Source organism: Chenopodium quinoa, unplaced genomic scaffold (assembly GCF_001683475.1).
Source record: "Chenopodium quinoa cultivar QQ74 unplaced genomic scaffold, ASM168347v1, whole genome shotgun sequence".
NCBI classification, from domain to species: domain Eukaryota; kingdom Viridiplantae; phylum Streptophyta; class Magnoliopsida; order Caryophyllales; family Amaranthaceae; genus Chenopodium; species Chenopodium quinoa.
Window position 1 is genome coordinate 6,347,473 of NW_018742484.1, and position 19,533 is coordinate 6,367,005.

Genomic DNA, 19,533 nt, shown 5'->3' on the forward strand with positions numbered 1-19,533 from the left:
GAATAGAGTACTTGACTTTAAAATCCCCTAGAATAATATTTGGTATTCCTAAACTTGATTTAGTCCAATTGTTAAAACTTTCCCAAATCTTGTCCCTGATAAACACGTTGGGCTCCCAATACAACAAAATAAATCTCCAGTTTCCAAAAAACGAGTCAGAAACATGAAGATCTACAGCGAAATTAAAACAAGAAAAGACAATCATAAAACGATTTGTAATGTTGCCCAATATTGAAAGCTCAGACCTCTTAAATCTATTGTAAACAAAACTTTTGGGTTCCATGATCACTCATCTTCCTGGCTTCTCAACCTTGCAAGCTTGTTGGTGACAACAACATCAAGCTGTGCAGCACGCTCGACAATATCTTTTCTCTTTTTGGTTGAGATATTGTGAGCAATCTCAGCGCAGTAAGTCCTGAAATATACAATGTATACCAGTCAGCAATTACATGAAAGAGAGAACAAGGTGTGAAAGCAAAAGGTATCAAAGAATATAAAGGGCAATCTGTTACCTGTTGTGCATCATTAGAAGTTCAAGGTCGCCGACGTTATGCACAACAAACTTCTTGAAGCCATTGGGGAGGAAGTGACGTGTCTTCTTGTCAGACCCATATCCAATATTTGGCATAAGAGTCACTCCCTTGAACTTTCTTCTCACTCGCGAATCAATACCTTTTGGCCTACGCCAGTTGGTCTGCAAATGTACAACCATTCAGATTAATGAGACATTTGATGAAACAACTTCAGAGTAAAATGGCACAAGAAAGGGGTTTTTTTGATACATTTGTATGGCCTCAGAAGAAACAGCGCCATACAAGGAAATACCCTACCCTAGACCAGTAACAGGGCATATAAACAAGGCATATGACCCATGTGGCTAGCATTTTCACAAAACATTCTCAATCCTGTCAGCAGGCATATCAAAGTAAAACACGTGCTAGAAACTAATCATGGTTATTAAGCATTTAGTGAGTGTGCTTCCAGTATAGATTGTGCATTTGTGCTATAGATTACTTTTGCAAAACAATTGGGTGGGAAATTCAAACTAATGGACACAAGTCTGTCTTGAGCACCAAAAAGTGACATATTAAAATACAGCCCTGAGTTACTAAATTACAGATAATACAAATTCAATCACAAAAGATAAAAAAAGACCTAACAAGGCTATATCAACTTCACATTGAAATTAGTTTTAAGTTTTAATATAAAGTTCTAACCAATCATAGTCAAAAAATGCATTACACGCCCTGAATTTTTGTATAAAAACATCACAATTCACAAGTCAAAACATGCATAGCCTACTAAAAGTTTCAGATTAGATAGACTGGTAGACATGGATAATCAAGCACCAACCCACATACAGGAAAAACTACCAAAATTTGGACTTCAGCATTAGGCCAGGTCATAATTGAATACCAAGGTGCAAGCTTCACACATTAATATCAGAACAAGGATGCCATACTTTTGTGTTTAGGCCCATCTACTTATTTACTAGCCCGTGATACGAATTTAGCTACAAATATTACAGAGTATATATTACTTGTACTATATTAGGATACAAGAGATCAGCTACAAGTCTATAACACAAAAAAGAAATTAATAAACAGGATGCCTCTAATTCAATCCCCAAATCTTGCCACCATCATTATATACCACTCATAGGTCATAATTAATCCATGATATACCATATGCCACTTATTATAATTCATCATTGATACATCATACGCCACTATACCCAAACTAACACATCACAATATAGATCACCAATACACTAATCTACACCGAACAAATTGTATCCTGTAATCTTCCTAGCTTATGAATAATTAAGCAACCAGCCAAACAAATTGTATTTTATAATCTTCCTAGCCTCTTAATTAATCAACCAACTCATATGAACTTCATCTCAACAATCATACCACTCGGCATAATAACTACCATTTTCACATAGAAATTGACTAAAAACAACATTAAAATCCAAAAAAAAAAAAAAAAAAAAAAAAAAAACTTTGTTGCAAATGTTATACCTTCACACAGATTTTTCGGTCGGATTGGGGTCTCTTGAACTGCTTGACCCTCTTCTTCACTATCTTCTTATCAAGTTTGGGAACCGCCATTGCTTATATCTACAAAATTAACAAAAAATATACTAACAAATAAATATTGACACACGTATATATATCAACTTTTCACAATTTTAATCCATGTATTATTTCATATAGTTGTTGCACTATACATTCAATTACTGCCTACAAAAATACACTATGCATTCAACAGAGTATAAGGTTATTCTGACAACTTATTAGTAGCAGCAAACGAAAATGGATTAATCTAAATTTATAACACGCTCATGGCATAGCATGAACCAACAATGAAGCTTGAAGACTTGAAATAAAAATGCAACCTTATTATATAATCAATAATTTGCAAGATAATTAAGCCATAATTTTAAACTGAAAGCAGCTTTAAATCTTGTTAAAACAGCAAATGAAATTCGTAAATTGCAAAAATATAACAATAATTAGGTCAATTACTCAAATAAAAGGGGTATACTATAAATCGCATAAATTTTACAAAAATTAACTTTAAATCTGGTTGAAACAGCAAATAAAGTTCGTAAATTGCAAAAATATAACAACAATTAGGTCAATCACTCAAATAAAAGGGTTATACTATAAATCGCATAAATTTTAACAAATATTAACTTTAAATCTGGTTGAAACAGCAAATAAAGTTCGTAAATTGCAAAAAATATAACAACAATCAGGTCAAACACTCAATAAAAGGGTTACTCTACTCTATAAATGCCATTATTTTAACAAAAATTCTACAGTTTAATCATCAATTCTAATATTCAATGCAACACAGAAAATTCGAAAAAAAAAAACGAATTGTTCTTCATATTAACAGGAATTTCAAAGCTTTAATCCAAATAAAAACAACAAATACAGCAACGACTACAAAAATTAAGCATAATTGAAGAATCAAACATGAAATTGAGAAGAAAGAAGAGAGGGAAACCTGTGATGGAAGCAGAGGAGAGAGAAAAGTGGACCGCCGCAGAGTGACAAGTGAAGACGACGAAGAAGGAGGTGCGAAGTGATTATAAGACTAAAACCCTAATTTTTTTAGCAGTGGGCTAATGTATGGAGCCTGAACTATAAACCTAGAACATTTTTAGTTATGGGCTTTTTATCATAGTTTATAGAATTACAACAATGCAAATTTTTAATTTTTTTTGTGGAGGTGAGCAAAATTGAATAAGATTGTCGAGCTTAGTTAATTAATGATGAATGAATGAAATAAAAGTAACGTTCAATTAATTAAAGATGAATATAAAAAAATAAAATAAACATACTTTCGTCTAAGAAATGAAACATAGGCTAGGATTAAGCATCTCGAAATATATTTGAATCATAAGTAGCTTTGACTATAGAACGATAAGATTATGTTATGTAGATATTGTGAAAGTAAATATATCAAGACGAATGCAAAAGGTTCACATTAGTTATATTTTTTTTATTACTTATAAATTATAATATGTGGCTAAAGAGTAGTATAGTATTTTTGTGCGAACGAGCTACAAGAGCAATACAAACTACAATTGGGATTAAGTGGGTGAATCTGTGGCATATTGTATACAAGTCTTCGATCTTAAAAACTCTAGGCCAAAACCTTATTGGTGTCAAAGAGTAAAATGTGAATAGTGTAAAAATTACAAATGTTGCAATATTAACGGAGCAAAGAAATTATTGAATTTTAAACGATTCAATAATAATAGGAGTAGAATTCAAATTGGCAAAAGGTTTGATTTTTATATATATTAAATGAAGAGTACTCACCATAATTTTCTCTAGCTTGCTAGTTCATTATATCCTTAAAAAACCTTTGAATTATAAAAAGTTAATTTTAGTACACGGTTAGTGGTTGTATTGTTGTAAGTGTTTAGAAAATATGTATTTGTGCTAAAGTAGTAAATTACTGAGATGAGAGGTATATATTTATAAAGACCATGTCAAAATTAGGAATTTAGATGATCCCCGCAAGTCTTCGTGCTTATTAGTGCACGCTTGAAGCTTTGAAGTTAGTTGCATGGTGAAGCAATGGGCATTGCCTACTTGCCTAGCATAAGCAAGGGGTGCAGGTGTCAAGGACGGCTAACTACTGCTAATCCACACATCACATATTTATATTTCCCAAACTATATGTAATTCTAGTTACAACCTCTGCATTGGTATCAACAAGCTTTTATAATTTTGTAGGCCTCACATAACATTTCGAGTGTTTTATGTTAATATTGCTAGGACGATTTGCAATTCCATGTTAGATATTTAGAGTGTTGATGGTTGCGCGCTCGAGCATTATAGGCGCGACCGCACAGAGATCGCGCCTTAAAACCGCGCACCTCTTTGGAAAATCTGACGAATTTCGGAGGCGCGCACGCGTCTTGTACGCGCCTAAACCGTGGACCATTCTGGAAAAATCTGAAGAATTTGGGCAAAGAAGGAGGCGCGACCTCGCGGGCAGGTGTCGCGCCCGCGCTGCTGTGGTGGCGCGCTCGCGCCCGTGCCTCTTGCCGGTTTTGCGGTTATTGCGTCGGTTGATTCCATGTTGTGATATATCTCCTAATAAGTGTTCTACTTGCATGTTGAACAAGATCACTAGAACTCCATTTAAGAGAGTTGAGAGAAGTTCTAACATTTTAGAACTAATCCATAGTGACTTGTGTGATTTTCATAGTACTCCTTCTTTGGGAAACAAAAGATACATGGTCACATTTATTGATGATTATTCTAGGTTTTGTTATTTGTATCTTTTACATTCCAAAGATGAAGCTTTAACCAAGTTTGATGTTTGTAAAAGAGAAGTAGAATTGCAAGTAGATTCATTTATTAAAAGAATGAGAACTGATAAGGGAGGGGAATACTTTGATCTAGCTTATTTCCAATCTTTGGGTATAATTCATGAGACTACAGCTGGTTATGCACCACAATCAAATGGTGTAGCTGAAAGGAAAAACAGAACCCTTGAAGAAATGGTTAATTCCATGTTATCTTACTTTGGTTAAAGTGAAGGGTTCTGGGGTGAAGCAATGTTGACAGCATGTCACATTCTTAACCGGGTTCCCACCAAGGGAAAAGAATCTACTCCTTATGAACTTTGGTACAAAAGAAAGCCAAACTTGAAGTATCTCAAGGTTTGGGGTTGTAGGGCAGTCGTGAGAGTGCCCGACAACAAGAAAAGAAAGCTCGGTGAAAGGGGCTTGGAATGCATTTTTATAGGTTATGCTGAGCATAGAAAAACCTATAGGTTCTATGTAATAGAACAAAATGACTACATATCCATTCATTCGGTTATAGAGTCAAGAGATGCAATTTTTGATGAAACCCGATTTTCATCAATGAGTAGACCGAAAGATCTACAAATAAGTGCCAATGATAGGGAGAGAGTAGAGTTGGATGTACAACATGAACCTCCTCATGAAGAAACATTCGATGAAGATAAGGTTGAAACTCCTCAAGTTAGGAGGAGTACTAGGGATAGGAGACCTAAGAACTATGGTGATGATTTTATAATCTACCTAGTTGAAGGTTCTCGGGATATCCTTAGTTATACTACTCCATAATGTTTCAATGTGGATAGTGACCCAAAGACTTATAGTGAAGCAATATCTTCCCAAGATAGTGCATTTAGGAAGGAAGCTATAAATGATGAGATGGACTCCATCATGGGAAATAACACTTGGGTCTTAGAGGATTTACCTCCCAGTTGCAAACCTCTTGGTTGCAAGTGGATCTTCACTAGGAAAAGGAGACCAGATGGCTCCATATTGAAATTTAAAGCCAAATTGGTTATCCAAGGCTTTAGGCAAAAGCATGGTGTTGATTATTTGGACACTTATGCACCGGTTGCAAGAATTACCTCGATAAGGTTATTAATTGCAATGGCTTCGGTATATAATCTAGTGATCCATCAAATGGATGTCAAAACGACATTCCTTTATGGAGATCTAGAGGAAGAAGTGTATATGAAACAACCCGAAGGGTTTATTTTGGAAGGACAAGAAAATAAGGTGTGTAAATTGGTTAAGTCATTGTATGGACTTAAACAAGCTCCTAATCAGTGGCATCGGAAGTTTGATGACACTATTCTGTCCTTTGAATTCAAAGTGAATCAAGCCAATAAGTGTATTTATAGCAAATTTGATGACAAAGGTCATGGTGTCATCATTTGTCTATATGTTAATGATATGCTTATCTTTGGTACAAGTCTACAACAAGTAGAATTGATCAAGGAATTCTTATCCTCATCTTTTCAAATGAAGGATTTGGGGGAGGCGGATGTCATTTTAGGCATCAAGATCATTCGGGACAATGGAAGGCTTATCTTAAGTCAATCTCATTACATTGAGAAAATGATCAAACGGTTTAATATGTTTGATAAGTGTCCCGTGAGCACCCCCATGGAACCCAATGTTAAATTGGTTAAGAATTCAGGGAAAACGGTTTCCCAATTGGAATATTCAAGGATAATTGGATCCTTGATGTATGCCATGACAAGTACAAGACCAGATATTGCATTGGCTGTGGAAAAACTTAGTAGATTTACTAGTAACCCGGGTGCACAACATTGGCATGCAATTAGAAGGGTCTTGAGGTACCTTAAGGGTACGTTAGACTATGTTCTATCTTATAGTGGTTTTCCTTCGGTTTTAGAAGGATTTTCGGATGCAAGTTGGATTACTTACAAAGAGGATGACTCTTCTGTAAGTGGTTGGGTATTCATGTTTGGGGGAGGTGCCATATCCTGGTCTTCCAAGAAACAAACTTGCATTGCTGATTTGATTACGGAATCTTACTATTTGATTTCTGTTTTAAAGTTCTTAAATCAAAACTTGGTTGGTGAAGGGAACAAGTACTTCCCGCTTAAGAAGTCGAGTGAACGGCACTCCGGTCAGGAGGGCGGAGCCCCATAAAGGGTGAAGAGCGAAGCAAAGGTCTATCCTGTAGACTGCTTTCTTAGTTCTCAAAGCTGCTTTCTCTTCCAGTAAAGAGTTTCAATACCAATATCCGCTCCCGCACCCATTACTTTTACACCTTTTAACCATTAAGCGTAAAACCTCGAAATACGAATGAAATAAAAAAGGCGATGATGATGATTTTATTGTTCTTGCTTCAGCTAGTAAGGAAGCTGAGTGGTTGAGGAATCTCATGTTAGAGTTGCCTTTGTTGTCTAAGCCAATGCCACCGATGGCAATTCATTGTGATTCAAATTCAGCTTTGATAAAGGCTTATAGTCAAGTGTATAATGGTAAGTCTCGACATATTTCATTTAGGCATAGCCTGGTGAAAGAGCTTATCAGTGATGGGGTCATAAGTCTTGTGTTCCTACAAAATTGAATATGGCGGATTGCTTTACTAAAGCAATGCCAAGGCATTCCATTATTTTTGCTTTGAATGGAATGGGTATATGTCCAAAAACACAAATTTGTGAAACCTAATCTAACGCTTGAAGAAACATCAAGTCTTAGATTCAATGTGGTTGAATTGCAATTTTGTTGTTTGTTAGAAATATTTGATGACCCATATTGCTATGGTACTTGTGATGTGTAAGGTAGCGTCAATTCAAAGTTCTCAAAGATTTAGAGTTGAGAAGCTCTAAATGAAAGTGTCTTGTCACAAGGGCACATTTACGTATATGAGAACCTACCTATATAAGTTCGAAGTTTAGCCGCTTCAAGAATTCTAGATGGACATATAGACTTTGATGAACTTATGAAAGATACGGACACTTGGCTGTTTAAAGGTGTCAAGTGATGATTAATTCGATTTGTCTTATGTGTACCTCACCTTCGAATGGTTGGATATATCCGCGTGATTAAATCCATATGGAAATCATGGGATATGATCATCGTCAAGTGTGTTGTACTAGGTGTCAATTCAATCCGAAGGGACATTGACATTGATGCATGACATGTGGCTAAATTGATAGAATTGGAGAATGTTTAAAGGAACACTCTAAATGGGGGAGGATTGATAGATATTTAGAGTGTTGATGGTTGCGCGCTCGCGACCATGAAGAAGCGCTTGCGCATTATAGGCGCGACCACGCAGAGATCGCGCCTTTAAAACCGCGCACGTCTCTGGAAAATCTGTCGAATTTCGGAGGCGCGCCCGCGTCTTAAACGCGCCTAAACCGTGGACCATTTTGGAAAAATCTGAAGAATTTGGGCAAAGAAGGAGGCGCGCCCGCGCTGCTGTGGTGGCGCGCCCGCGCTTCTTGTCGGTTTTGCGGTTATTGCGTCGGTTGAGTCTATTTTATATAGAACTTGCTTTTTACAAAAAAAAGATACAGAACATTATACCTTCATTCTCTCCCTAAGTATTCTCCATAATTTCTCTCAAACTTCTTGCAAACTTTTGTGAGAAATCCTCTTGATTTTTAGCCTTTTTTGTGAATCATTCATCTATTTTTCGATTCTTTGTGCTAAGAACGAAAAGGGTTGTTAATTGTATCTCAAAGAGAATTTCCGGATTAACCCAAGCACCATGTGGGGGAAATTAATCTCTTTAGGAAAGTGTTCACACGCCTTTGACAGTGTATCAAGATCGTAGTCTCAAGGGGCATTGCAATTCTCATGTTCATGCGGTGTTGTTTCAGCTTGGAGTTGAGGCAAGTTTGATTATCTTCACAATTAGTGTAGTCTTAGTAATTTTTCTGTAAATTACTTAGATATATTAATACTTGATTGTAACACCTTTGTTGTGTTTGATTTAATTACATAACATTGTTATTGTAATCATATTATCTAGGTTTTGTTCCCACACTTACTTAAGTATTTTGCTTGATTGTATTCACTGTAAAACCTAACAATACCTAACATTCCATAGATTCATCACTCAAACCTCTTGCTCATTCTTCCAATTTCCAATTTTTGTTCTCCATTGCCCATCATCCTCAAATGCAAAAGGTTCACATTAGTTATATTCTTTTTATTACTTATAAATTATAGGATATTTTGGATTTTAACACCTTACAAAAGGCTGAAAATGTTTTTTAACACCCCCCAAAAAAAAACTTTTATTTTAACACCTCCCAAAAATATAAAAGTTGGAAGTTAACACCAAAATCCATCTTCCGTTAACAGAACTGTTAGTGGGGCCCACCCCAACGGATATATTTTTAAAAGATCTGTATATAAGAACCATTCTTCCACGATTCTTGCACGATATATAAGAACCATTCTTGCACGATTCTCCCCCAATGAACGAAATTGTTGTTCTTATTGAATAGCAGCAGCGCATTGCATTGTTGCACGATACTTGAAACAATTCTTTCACGATTCTTCCACGATTTTTGAGAAGAGGAACAGATTGAAGCTGCTGAAACAGGTGAGTGCGGTCAATTGTTCGGTTGTTTGGTAATTATGGTTTAAATTCTCTTCAATTATTATTTGCAATTGTTTCGTACTCAGATTAATGGTTGGATTATGTTATGTACGCATCTAAATGCCCAATTGCGAAATTAGGGTTCGTCAGAAATTGAATTTGGGGCTTTTCGTATTATGAAATTAAAAATGAATTTTGTTGCTGTCAATGTTAATTCGTCAGTGTACAAATCTGACGAATGTGACTGTCGATCTAAAATTGATGCAGATTATGTCGTTTGTTAGCTCTTCCCCTCCTGAGGCCAGAAAATGTAAGTGTGGTGTGCCAATGGCCAAGCTCACTAGCTGGACAAGGGAGAATCCAGGCAGGAAGTTCATATCATGTAAGTTTTATGACCCAATAACAGAAACAAGGGGTTGCAAAGCTTTCGAATGGGTTGATCAACCTGATGGAACAGATTGGCAAACAGGGGTTATCAACAACCTGTTGTTGGATAAGAAGCTGCTAAAGGGTGAAGTTAATGAATTGAAAAGGGAAGTTGATGAAATCAGTGGCCAAAGGAGGTGCCTACTTAATGAAGTTGATAATTTGAAGATGAGATGCAAGGCCTTGAACGCTGACAGGAAGAGAATGAACAGGGAGTGCAATGAAGGGAAGGTGTCTTCAATCAGCTGTTTTGGTTGGGTGGGCATGGCCATTTGTATAGGTTTGTCAATGGGTGTAATTTTCCTAATGGCTAGGGGTGTGTAATAGTAAGCTGTATTAAGTAGTTATAATTTCTTGTAATGACTTGAAGTGTTATAAATATGTCTTTTAATCAACCTATTTATGCCTTGTCTAAGTTCCTATTTATGCCTTGTCTTTTAATCAACCTATTTAAACATGTGAAACATTAAAACATGGGAAATATGTGAAACACTAAGATAGTTCAAGTACAGGTTGACAAAAGAACCTTACTTCAACATGTTTCAATGGCAATCAAAGCCATGCAACCATTACAATTCAATATCTAATTGTTCAAATTTGTTAAGGGAAGCCACTAAAAAACTAGCAAGTTACATAACCAGTCATGAGTACATAATAAAAGTTTGAAATTGTTCAACAGACATAATGTTTGATATCCAGCATGAGTACATCACTGAGTAAGGTTGTTGAGGGATTGCAGCCTGGCCCTTGTTACAACACCTGTGGCTGTTGTAGGCTGACTTGAGGAAGACCTTGTCTTTCTTTTTGGTTGGCTTGAGGCAGGCTGACTTGAGGAAGGCTGAGCTGAGGATGGCTGACTAGAGGATGGCTGAGCTGAGGAATGCTTAGCTGAGGAAGACTGTGGCTGTGGGCGCTTGCTGAATGGCAGACAACCTTCTTGCTCTTGAGGAAACTTTTTGTTTCCTATGCTGTTTGGTCCAGCCCCAATTGCACTCTATGACATGCATATAAAAATAAAAAGTCAATGGAAAAGACACATACATATATAAAACAAAGGGGGAGTTGGTGTAATGCTTGTGTTACCTTTTTAGCAGCCCTAATCTCTTTCTTCTTCCTCTCCTCCACCATCCAAGGAGTGTTCAGTGGGGGTCTGCCTGCTGACTTTATCAGCTCTGTAGCTGGTGCAGCAGGTACTTTGCAAGTCTTGGCATAATGCCTATATCCCCCACAGTTGCTGCATTGCTTCTTCCTCTTGGTACTTGCCTGACCACCTGAAGAAGAACATTCTCCTGGCTCAAGCTTCCTTTTTTTGCTCTTTGGTCTCCCAGGTTGCACCTTAACAGAAGGGGGTAGTGGTTCCCTCATTCTGACTGTCTCCCAGTGCTTTGGGCCAGGCATTGGTTGGACAGCTGGTTCATAAGCAGACCTGTATGTGTCCATGGTATAGTATGGGTCAACAACAGCCTCTATGTCACCCCTCATATCCAATATGCAGGCATAAGCATGAACACATGGAATGCCAGTGAGTTCCCAATGGTAACATGTGCAGGTCTCCTTGTCCAAATCAACCAACACCTGGTCATCCTTCAGCTGCACCTCAAATGTATTCCCTCTGGATGGCTGCACCACACAGGACCTAGCCACAAAGTCTATCCTCCCCAGAACATGCCTCACATATGGCACTAAGTTGTGTGTAATTGTTTTTGAATCCTCCCACTTTTCATTATTCCTGTTCATAATATACCTCCTCATCCATTCCATTTGGGTGAGGATAGGTTTATCTCTGGCAGGCCTAATGACTGCATTGAAAGTCTCACACATGTTGTTCAACAACATGTTGGACTTGCAGTTTGGTGTGAATGCATGTCTAGACCAATGGTGGGGAGGAATGTTGATTAAATACTCATATGCCTCTTCATCGAGGAATTTGATAGACTCCATGGCAATTTCATGCTCAAACTGACATATAAAAGCATACCAGAAATCACACCAAGCATATACAAGCTAACCAATATAAAAACACACCAACAGTCATATAAAAGCATAGGCTAGCTTCAACAATCAATAAACTTACAATGGTGGTGGCCCTAGCTGCTCTCCAAAACAGCTCCTTAAAGGTTGATCCAGTGAAGTTGAGCTTGAAGTTAGCCCAAATATGCCTCACACAAAACCTTTGCTCAGCTTTGGGAATAACATCAGCCATTGCTTTAATCAAACCCTACCAAATGCAGACAAAAGTATAATCATCAGTCAATCACATACATACACATGAAAACTTAGAAATTGAACCTAAATAGTTAAGAGGGAAACAGAAGCATTACCTTTTGCCTGTCAGACATGATGGTCAGCCCAGCTCCTTGATCATGTGTGAACATTGACATAAGGGATTCCAAGAACCAACCCCAAGTTTCCTGGTTTTCAATCTCCACTGTGGCCCAAGCTAGAGGAAACAAGTTGTTATTCCCATCCTTAGCAACTGCCACCAGAATTTGCCCAGGAAAGGCACCCTTGAGGTGACAACCATCCAACCCTATTAAAGGCCTACAACCCTTTGCAAATCCATCTCTCAATGGCCTTAAACAGATGAACATCCTCATGAACAATGGTGGCTCTGGCCTGTCAATACCATCAACAACAACATTGCACCCTGAACCAGGGTTGTACTTCATCACAGCTTTCCCATAATCCCACACCCTAGCATACTGCTCCCTAGCTGAACCAAATATCAGTAGTTTTGCCCTACACCTAGCTAGCCATGCCTTATAGTAACTCACATCAACTCCTAAATCATTCAAAATCCTAGCCCTAATCTCCTTAATTCTCCAACCAGGGTTACTCCTAAACTCTTCTAAATACCTCTCTGCTATGTATTCAGCAGTAAGCATCTTGTTCTTCTTTACTCTGAAGCAGGAATGGTCTAAATTCAAGGTTTTGATTTGCCAAGTTTGCTGCTTAACAAGTTTTGATGCAAACACCTTGAACTGACACTTTACCCCCCCCCACACATGTACAAGCAGGCATTCTACAAGTGTAGCTATTGAACTCACAGCCACATCTATATCTACACTGAACTGTAATCCTTTTACTGTCATTATGCAAGTAGTAGAACTCATACCTGTTTTGAATGGCATGAAGTCTTAAGGCCCTCCTCAAGACTGAAGCATTACTGAATTTCTGATTTAACTTCAACTTGATTGGGTTGTCAAAGTCCACATCAGCATTAAACCAAGGAGCATAGTCCTGTTCCTCATCAGATCCACACAAACTCCTTGAATCATCTGAATCAGCATCACTTTCTGGATTCACCTTCGGTTTTCCAACATCCAAATCATTTCTCAACTCTACTCTCTTATCTTTGCCAACCCTGTCATCTACTGCACTCTCCAAACCTTTCCTAAGGCTCTTGTTCACTTTGGCCAAGATCTCCTTTGACCCTTCAATATACCATTCCTCATCCCCTTCATCAAATTCTTCTTCACCAGGTTCCCAATCTTGTCCCTCATCACTCAAATCTGAACTTGAATAACCAGATCCTTCACATCCATCATCCTTTTCTTCATCAAACCTCAACACTTTAGCATTAGCTGAGGCTTTCCTAGGTGGACTCTCCTCCCTTTGTTCAGTTTCTGTCTTCTTAAACCTAGGGCTCCTCCTAATAGTCGATGTATTTGAACTTTCTACCTTCTTATCCTTTTTTTTTGTCTTTGCAGGATTGGGTTGGGCCTCTTGTATGGGCTGACTAGGAGCTTCTGTTGTTACAAAAACCTCAACATACCCCTCTTCATTTACTGTCTCCAAAAGGCCCTTAACCTCTTCACTGTTAACTAGTTCCCTTTTCCCAGTGTTAAAGGTTTTCCCCTTCTGCCTATACCAACAGCTGTAATGCATAGGCACATCCATATCACCATTAACAAAACCATGAATTGCAGCTGTTCTAATCAAATGCACATCCAACTTAGATACTTGAACCTTCCTCTTCCAGTAACACCAACCACCACACCAACACAGCAGCTGCCTGTTTTTGGTTACTCTTTTAGGGACAAAAGCACCTCCCACTCTAAGGCAGATGTCAACCAAACTATCCTTGTCACCCATTATCTACCCACCAGTGAAAAACATATAAAACATATTAAAAGCCATGTAACTATACATGCACAATACGAATAAACAAATCCATCACAGCCACACAAACAAACACATAAAAAAATTGAAAATAAACATATACAAGCCAATGTAGGTGCTCAGTAACATAAATTAATCAACAAACCACACTTGCTAGTTTAATTAACAATAAACCACCTTAATTAATCTCTACTTTCAATTACGAAATCCAATTAACCTAAGTCGCATAGTCAGTTACAGAAATTGATTTATCAAGGCTTTCCTACTGTGGTCCCAAAATTTACCCTAATTACCCAATTATTGCAAGGTTTACAGCAATGAAGCACCAGTAATTGACGAAATTGCTATCAAAGGAGAGCAATTTTACCTTATTTTCTGTGAATTTCAAGCGGCTTTCGCACTTTTGTAGTTGAAGAAGATGATGAAGAAACCCTCCTGAGCTTATCTTCTCCAACGTTGACACCACCCTACACTCCACTTCTCAGCCAAGATCTCCTTTGGTTCAAAAGCGAAATCAATGAAGGTTCAGAAAGAATTCAATGCAGAAGGTTGCTGCGAATTCAATGAAGAAAGAAGTTTCGTGTTTTGCTGGGTGAAAATTGAAGTTCAAGCCAATTTGTGGGACCCACGTTAAATTTCCGTGACGGAAATCGTTAACTGGTGTTAACTTCCAACTTTTATATTTTTGGGAGGTGTTAAAATAAAAGTTTTTTTTTGGGGGGTGTTAAAAAACATTTTCAGCCTTTTGTAAGGTGTTAAAATCCAAAATATCCTAAATTATAATATGTGGCTAAAGAGTAGTATAGTATTTTTGTGCGAACGAGCTACAAGAGCAATACAAACTACGGTGGGTGAATCTGTGGCATATTGTATACAAGTCTTCAATCTTAAAAACACTAGGCCAAAACCTTATTGGTGTCAAAGAGTAAAATGTGAATAGTGTAAAAATTACAAATGTTGCAATATTAAGGGAGCAAAGAAATTATTGAATTTTAAATGATTCAATAATAATAGGAGTAGAATTCAAATTGACAGAAGGTTTGATTTATATATATATATTAAACGAAGAGTCCTCACCATAATTTTCTCCGGCTTGCTAGTTCATTAAATCCTTAAAAAACCTTTGAATTATAAAAAGTTAATTTTGATACATGGTTAGTGGTTGTATTGTTGTAAGTGTATAGAAAATATGTATTCGTGCTGAAGTAGTAAATTACTGAGATAAGAGGTGAATTTATAAAGAGCATGTCAAAATTAGGAATTTAGATGATCTCCGCAAGTCTTCATGCTTATTAGTGCACGCTTGAAGCTTTGAAGTTAGTTGCATGGTGAAGCAATGGCCAAGGCCTAGCACAAGCAAGGGGTGCCAGGTTTCAAGGACTGCTAACTAGTGTTAATCCACATATCACATATTTATATTTCCCAAACTATATGTAATTCTAGTTACAACCTCTGCATTGGTATCAACAAGCTTTTATAATTATGTAGGCCTCACATAACATTTCGAGTGTTTTGTGTTAATATTGTTAGGACGATATGCAATTCCATAGATTCTTCACTCAAACCTCTCGTTCATTCTTCCAATTTCCAATTTTCATTCTCCATTGCCCGTCATCCTCGAATATAATTGGTTTTTGGGGTTTGTTTTATTTTTTTTTTCTATTTAGGTTGGACATGGATGATTAAGTTTCGGAATTTGATTTTCTTGATTCAAAGGATTTTGGGTAGTTTCATGAAATTAACTTTTACTAAAATGGCTAATTCAACAAAATCTGATTTTAATGAAGTCTCATCATTCCTCATCATTTCCTTCCTCTTCCAATGCAAGAGAGGCATCCACCAGGTCTTTCTCAAAACTATCCCATTCCCCATTCCATTCCTTTCTTTTGTTTAAACTCCATTTTTGTACACTATCCTTCGTTGCCACTCCAAGTCTCAATTTTGTAATTCCACTTTTATATTGTCTTTCCTGGGTTCAGATTTAAATAACTGGAGCGTAACCAGAAATTTGATTAGGATGGTGATCCATGGTAGCATGAGGTAACAACTTTGCCCAGCTTGTGTTTGCATATCCTTCGTCGATCATCCCCTTCTCAACCATTAGTCCAAGTGTACATCATCATCCCCCGGAAGTTGATATCATATAAAGCATTTATACCTTTGCATTCATCAAAATAGTTCGCTCCTCTAATATTCATTATATATTTACCAGCTTTTTTTCACGATAAGAGTACTTGATTAAAATCCCCTAGAATAATAGTTGGTATTTCCTAAACTTGATTTAGTCCAATTTTTAAAACTATCCAAAATCTCGTCCCTGTTAAACACATTGGGCTCCCAATACAACAAAATAAATCTCCAGTTTCCAAAAAACGAGTCAGAAACATGAACTACAGCGAAATTAAAATAAGAAAATACATTCATAAAATGATTTCTAAGTTCTTGCCTAATATTTAAAGCCCAGACCTCTTGATCTATTGTAAACAAAACTTTTGGGTTCCATGATCACTCATCTTCCTGGCTTCTCAACCTTGCAAGCTTGTTGGTGACAACAACGTCAAGTTGTGCAGCACGCTCGACAATGTCTTTTCTCTTTTTGGTTGAGATATTGGGAGCAATCTCAGCACAGTAAGTCTTGAAATAGGCAACGTATACCAGTCAACAAATACATGAAAGAGAGAACAAGGTAACATTGTGAAAGCAAAAGGGATCAAAGAATATAATGGGAAATCTGTTACCTGTTGTGCATCATCAGAAGTTCAAGGTCACCGACGTTATGCACAACAAACTTCTTAAAGCCATTGGGGAGGAAGTGACGTGTCTTCTTGTCAGACCCATATCCCATGTTTGGCATAAGAGTAACTCCCTTGAACTTTCTCCTCACTCGCGAATCAATACCCTTTGGCCTACGCCAGTTAGTCTGCAAGGTACATTCAGATTTACTAAGAGACAAAATTGATAACACAACTCCATAGTCAAACGGCAAAAGCTAGGGTTTTTTTTATACAGTAGCAATATTATTGGCCTCAGAGGAAACAGGCAAACAACCCCTACAAGAAAAAATATTATCAACCTAACAAGGCTCTATCAACTTCACATTACAATTAGTTTTATGTTTTAACATCAAGTTCATACCAAACATAGTAAAAAAAAACTACAATACACGCCTTAAATTTTTGTATAAAAACATCACAAGTCAAAAACATGCACAACCTACTAAAAAATTCAATCCATTAGTTAGACAGGTAGACATGGATAATAAAACACCAACCCACTTTACAGGAAAAATAAGAAAATTTGGACTTGAACATTAGGCCAAGTCATAAATGAATACTGAGGTACAAGCTTAATACATGAATATAAGAACAACGATGCCATCTTATTTACTAGCCCGTGATACAGATTCAACTGCGAGTATTACAGAGTATATATTATCATACCATATTAGGATACAAGAGACCAGTTACAAGTCTACAACACAAAATAAATCAAACAGGGTGCCTCTGATTCAATCCGTCGTCTTGCCATTCATCATTATATACCACTCATAGGTCATAATTCATTAGTTATATACCATGTACCACTCATAGGTCATAACTCATCAGTAATATACCTTACGCCACTATAACTAACTAAAACTTCCCAAATTAGATCATCAATACACTAATCTATGCCAAACACATTGTATCTTGTAATCTTCCTAGCCTATGAATAATTAAGAAACCAACCAAACAAATTATATCTTGTAATCTTCCTAGCCTATTAATTAATCAACCAACTCATATGAACTTCGTCTCAACAATTATACCACTCGGCATAAAAACTACCATTTTCACATAGAAATTGACTAAAAACAACATTAAAATCCCAAAAAAATAAATTTGTTGCAAATATTATACCTTCACACAGATCTTTCGGTCAGATTGGGGTCTCTTGAACTGCTTGAACCTCTTCTTCACTATCTTCTTATCAAGCTTGGGAACCGCCATTGCTTATTTCTACAAAATTAACCAAAAATATACAAACAAATTAGTATTGATACGAGTGTATACATCAACATTTCATAAATTTAATCCAGGTATATTTTCATATAATAGTTGCACTATACATTCAATTACTGCCTACATTATATACATTCAATTAACAACAACCGTTATACTTAACATTCAACAAGAGTATAACTGTATATGATTATTCTGAAAACTTATTGGTAGCAACAAACGAAGGTGGATTACTCGAAATCTATAACACGCTCATAGCATACCATAAACCAACAATGAAGCTCGAAGACTTGAAATAAAAATGCAACCTTATTATATAGTCATTAATTTGCAAGATTGTACTAATTACAATCAATTATTCCAGATTGTCTAAACATAGACCACAAAATATTTTTAGATAAATTAAGCCATAATTTTAAACTGAAAGTAGCTTTAATTTTGTTGAAACAACAACTGATATTCGCAAATTGAAAAAATATAATAACAATTAGGTCAATCTCTCAAATAAAAGGGTAGTCTATAAATCGCATTAATTTTTTTAAAAAAAAATAGCTTTAAATCTGGTTGAAACAGCAAATAAAGTTCGTAAATTGCAAAATATAACAATCGGGTCAAACACTCAATAAAAGGGTTATTCTACAAATCTCATAAATTTTAACAAAAATTCTACAACTTAATCTTCAATTCTAATATTCAAGGCAACACAGAAAATTCGAATAAAAAAGAAGGGATTTTTCTTTATTTAAACAGGAATTTAAAAGAATGAAAACCAAATTTAATCAACAAATACAACAACGACTACAAAAACTAAGCATAAACGAAGAATCTGACATGAAATTGAGAAGAAAGAAGAGAGAGAAACCTGAGATTGAAGTAGAGGAGAGAGAAAAGTGGCGCAGAGTGATAAGTGAAGAAGACGAAAAAGGGAAGTGATTATAAGACTAAAACCATAATTTTTTAGCAGTGGGCTAATGTATGGGCCTGAACTAACCTAGAATATTTTTAGTTATGGGCTTTTTATCATAGTTTAGAATTATTATACAAATTTTTACCAACACTCTACTGTAGGTAGAATTCTCTACACCCCCTCTCCACTGTATAACCCTACACCCTTCCCCACTACATCTCCCCCGAGAAAATACCTGTTAATATGCCATATTAACAATGCCCGTTTATATAGGGTCATCCGCATCATTTTGCCAGGTATAGTAAGGGTAAATTCGTCAACAACAATTGGTTCCTTAACTGAAGAGTAGCGGCGTCAATTCTTACCAGCCTAATGTCCGTAGACCCTATATGTTGAACCCATTCGAAATTATTATGACCCCGTTGGTAATTTTCCCTCCCAACTTCACCATTCCATATTATTACTAAAACAAAACATGCTGACATCAATAAGGCACACATGTTAACTTCTCCTGAGAAACTTTCCTACCTAAACTATTATTGACATCATTTTTTTTCTTTATTTATTCCCTTCTATGTTTCAAGACTAAAAAAATACAATACTTCTTTCAAAATTAATTAATGAGATTATAATTACAAATTTTTCTAATAACAATATTGACAACCATTTTAAACAAATAATAGCTATTAAC

General features: G+C 36.4%; 3 protein-coding genes across 4 annotated transcripts; 1 reads left to right on the forward strand and 2 right to left on the reverse strand.

Annotated features, from left to right (window-relative positions):
• Positions 1–11: 11 nt before the first annotated feature.
• On the reverse strand, positions 12–17,938 carry LOC110719574 (60S ribosomal protein L32-1). Of its 2 annotated transcripts, XM_021898537.1 has the most exons (4): positions 3,019–3,171; positions 2,025–2,123; positions 513–694; positions 12–415 (listed from the first exon to the last, which is right to left on the reverse strand). In XM_021898537.1, exons 2-4 carry the CDS (start codon positions 2,112–2,114, stop codon positions 286–288), a joined length of 402 nt encoding a protein of 133 aa, XP_021754229.1. In that variant the 5' UTR covers positions 2,115–2,123; positions 3,019–3,171; the 3' UTR covers positions 12–285. The 2 variants fall into 2 exon arrangements, with proteins under 2 accessions (XP_021754229.1, XP_021754230.1); XM_021898538.1 differs by lacking the exons at positions 513–694; positions 2,025–2,123; positions 3,019–3,171 and adding exons at positions 16,673–16,854; positions 17,834–17,938.
• LOC110719572 lies at positions 9,049–10,207 on the forward strand. Its single transcript, XM_021898535.1, has 2 exons — positions 9,049–9,389; positions 9,654–10,207. The coding sequence occupies exon 2, from the start codon at positions 9,657–9,659 to the stop codon at positions 10,134–10,136; it is 480 nt and encodes a 159-aa protein (XP_021754227.1). The 5' UTR covers positions 9,049–9,389; positions 9,654–9,656; the 3' UTR covers positions 10,137–10,207.
• Positions 10,340–13,541, reverse strand: LOC110719569. Its single transcript, XM_021898531.1, has 4 exons — positions 12,134–13,541; positions 11,887–12,030; positions 10,896–11,771; positions 10,340–10,806 (listed from the first exon to the last, which is right to left on the reverse strand). The coding sequence occupies exons 1-4, from the start codon at positions 12,941–12,943 to the stop codon at positions 10,522–10,524; spliced, it is 2,115 nt and encodes a 704-aa protein (XP_021754223.1). The 5' UTR covers positions 12,944–13,541; the 3' UTR covers positions 10,340–10,521.
• Positions 17,939–19,533: the final 1,595 nt, after the last annotated feature.

Coding starts and splice junctions, on each gene's coding strand:
- LOC110719569 (XM_021898531.1), bottom strand. CDS start 12,943: ATGCCATTCAAAACAGGTATGAGTTCTACTACTTGCATAATGACAGTA. Junction 12,031..12,133: donor TCATGTCTGACAGGCAAAAG/GTAATGCTTCTG, acceptor TGCATTTGGTAG/GGTTTGATTAAAGCAATGGC. Junction 10,807..10,895: donor AGATTAGGGCTGCTAAAAAG/GTAACACAAGCA, acceptor TGCATGTCATAG/AGTGCAATTGGGGCTGGACC.
- LOC110719572 (XM_021898535.1), top strand. CDS start 9,657: ATGTCGTTTGTTAGCTCTTCCCCTCCTGAGGCCAGAAAATGTAAGTGT.
- LOC110719574 (XM_021898538.1), bottom strand. CDS start 17,923: ATGGCGGTTCCCAAGCTTGATAAGAAGATAGTGAAGAAGAGGTTCAAG. Junction 16,855..17,833: donor ACCGAAAGATCTGTGTGAAG/GTATAATATTTG, acceptor TGTACCTTGCAG/ACTAACTGGCGTAGGCCAAA. Junction 416..16,672: donor CTTCTGATGATGCACAACAG/GTAACAGATTTC, acceptor TGTATATTTCAG/GACTTACTGCGCTGAGATTG.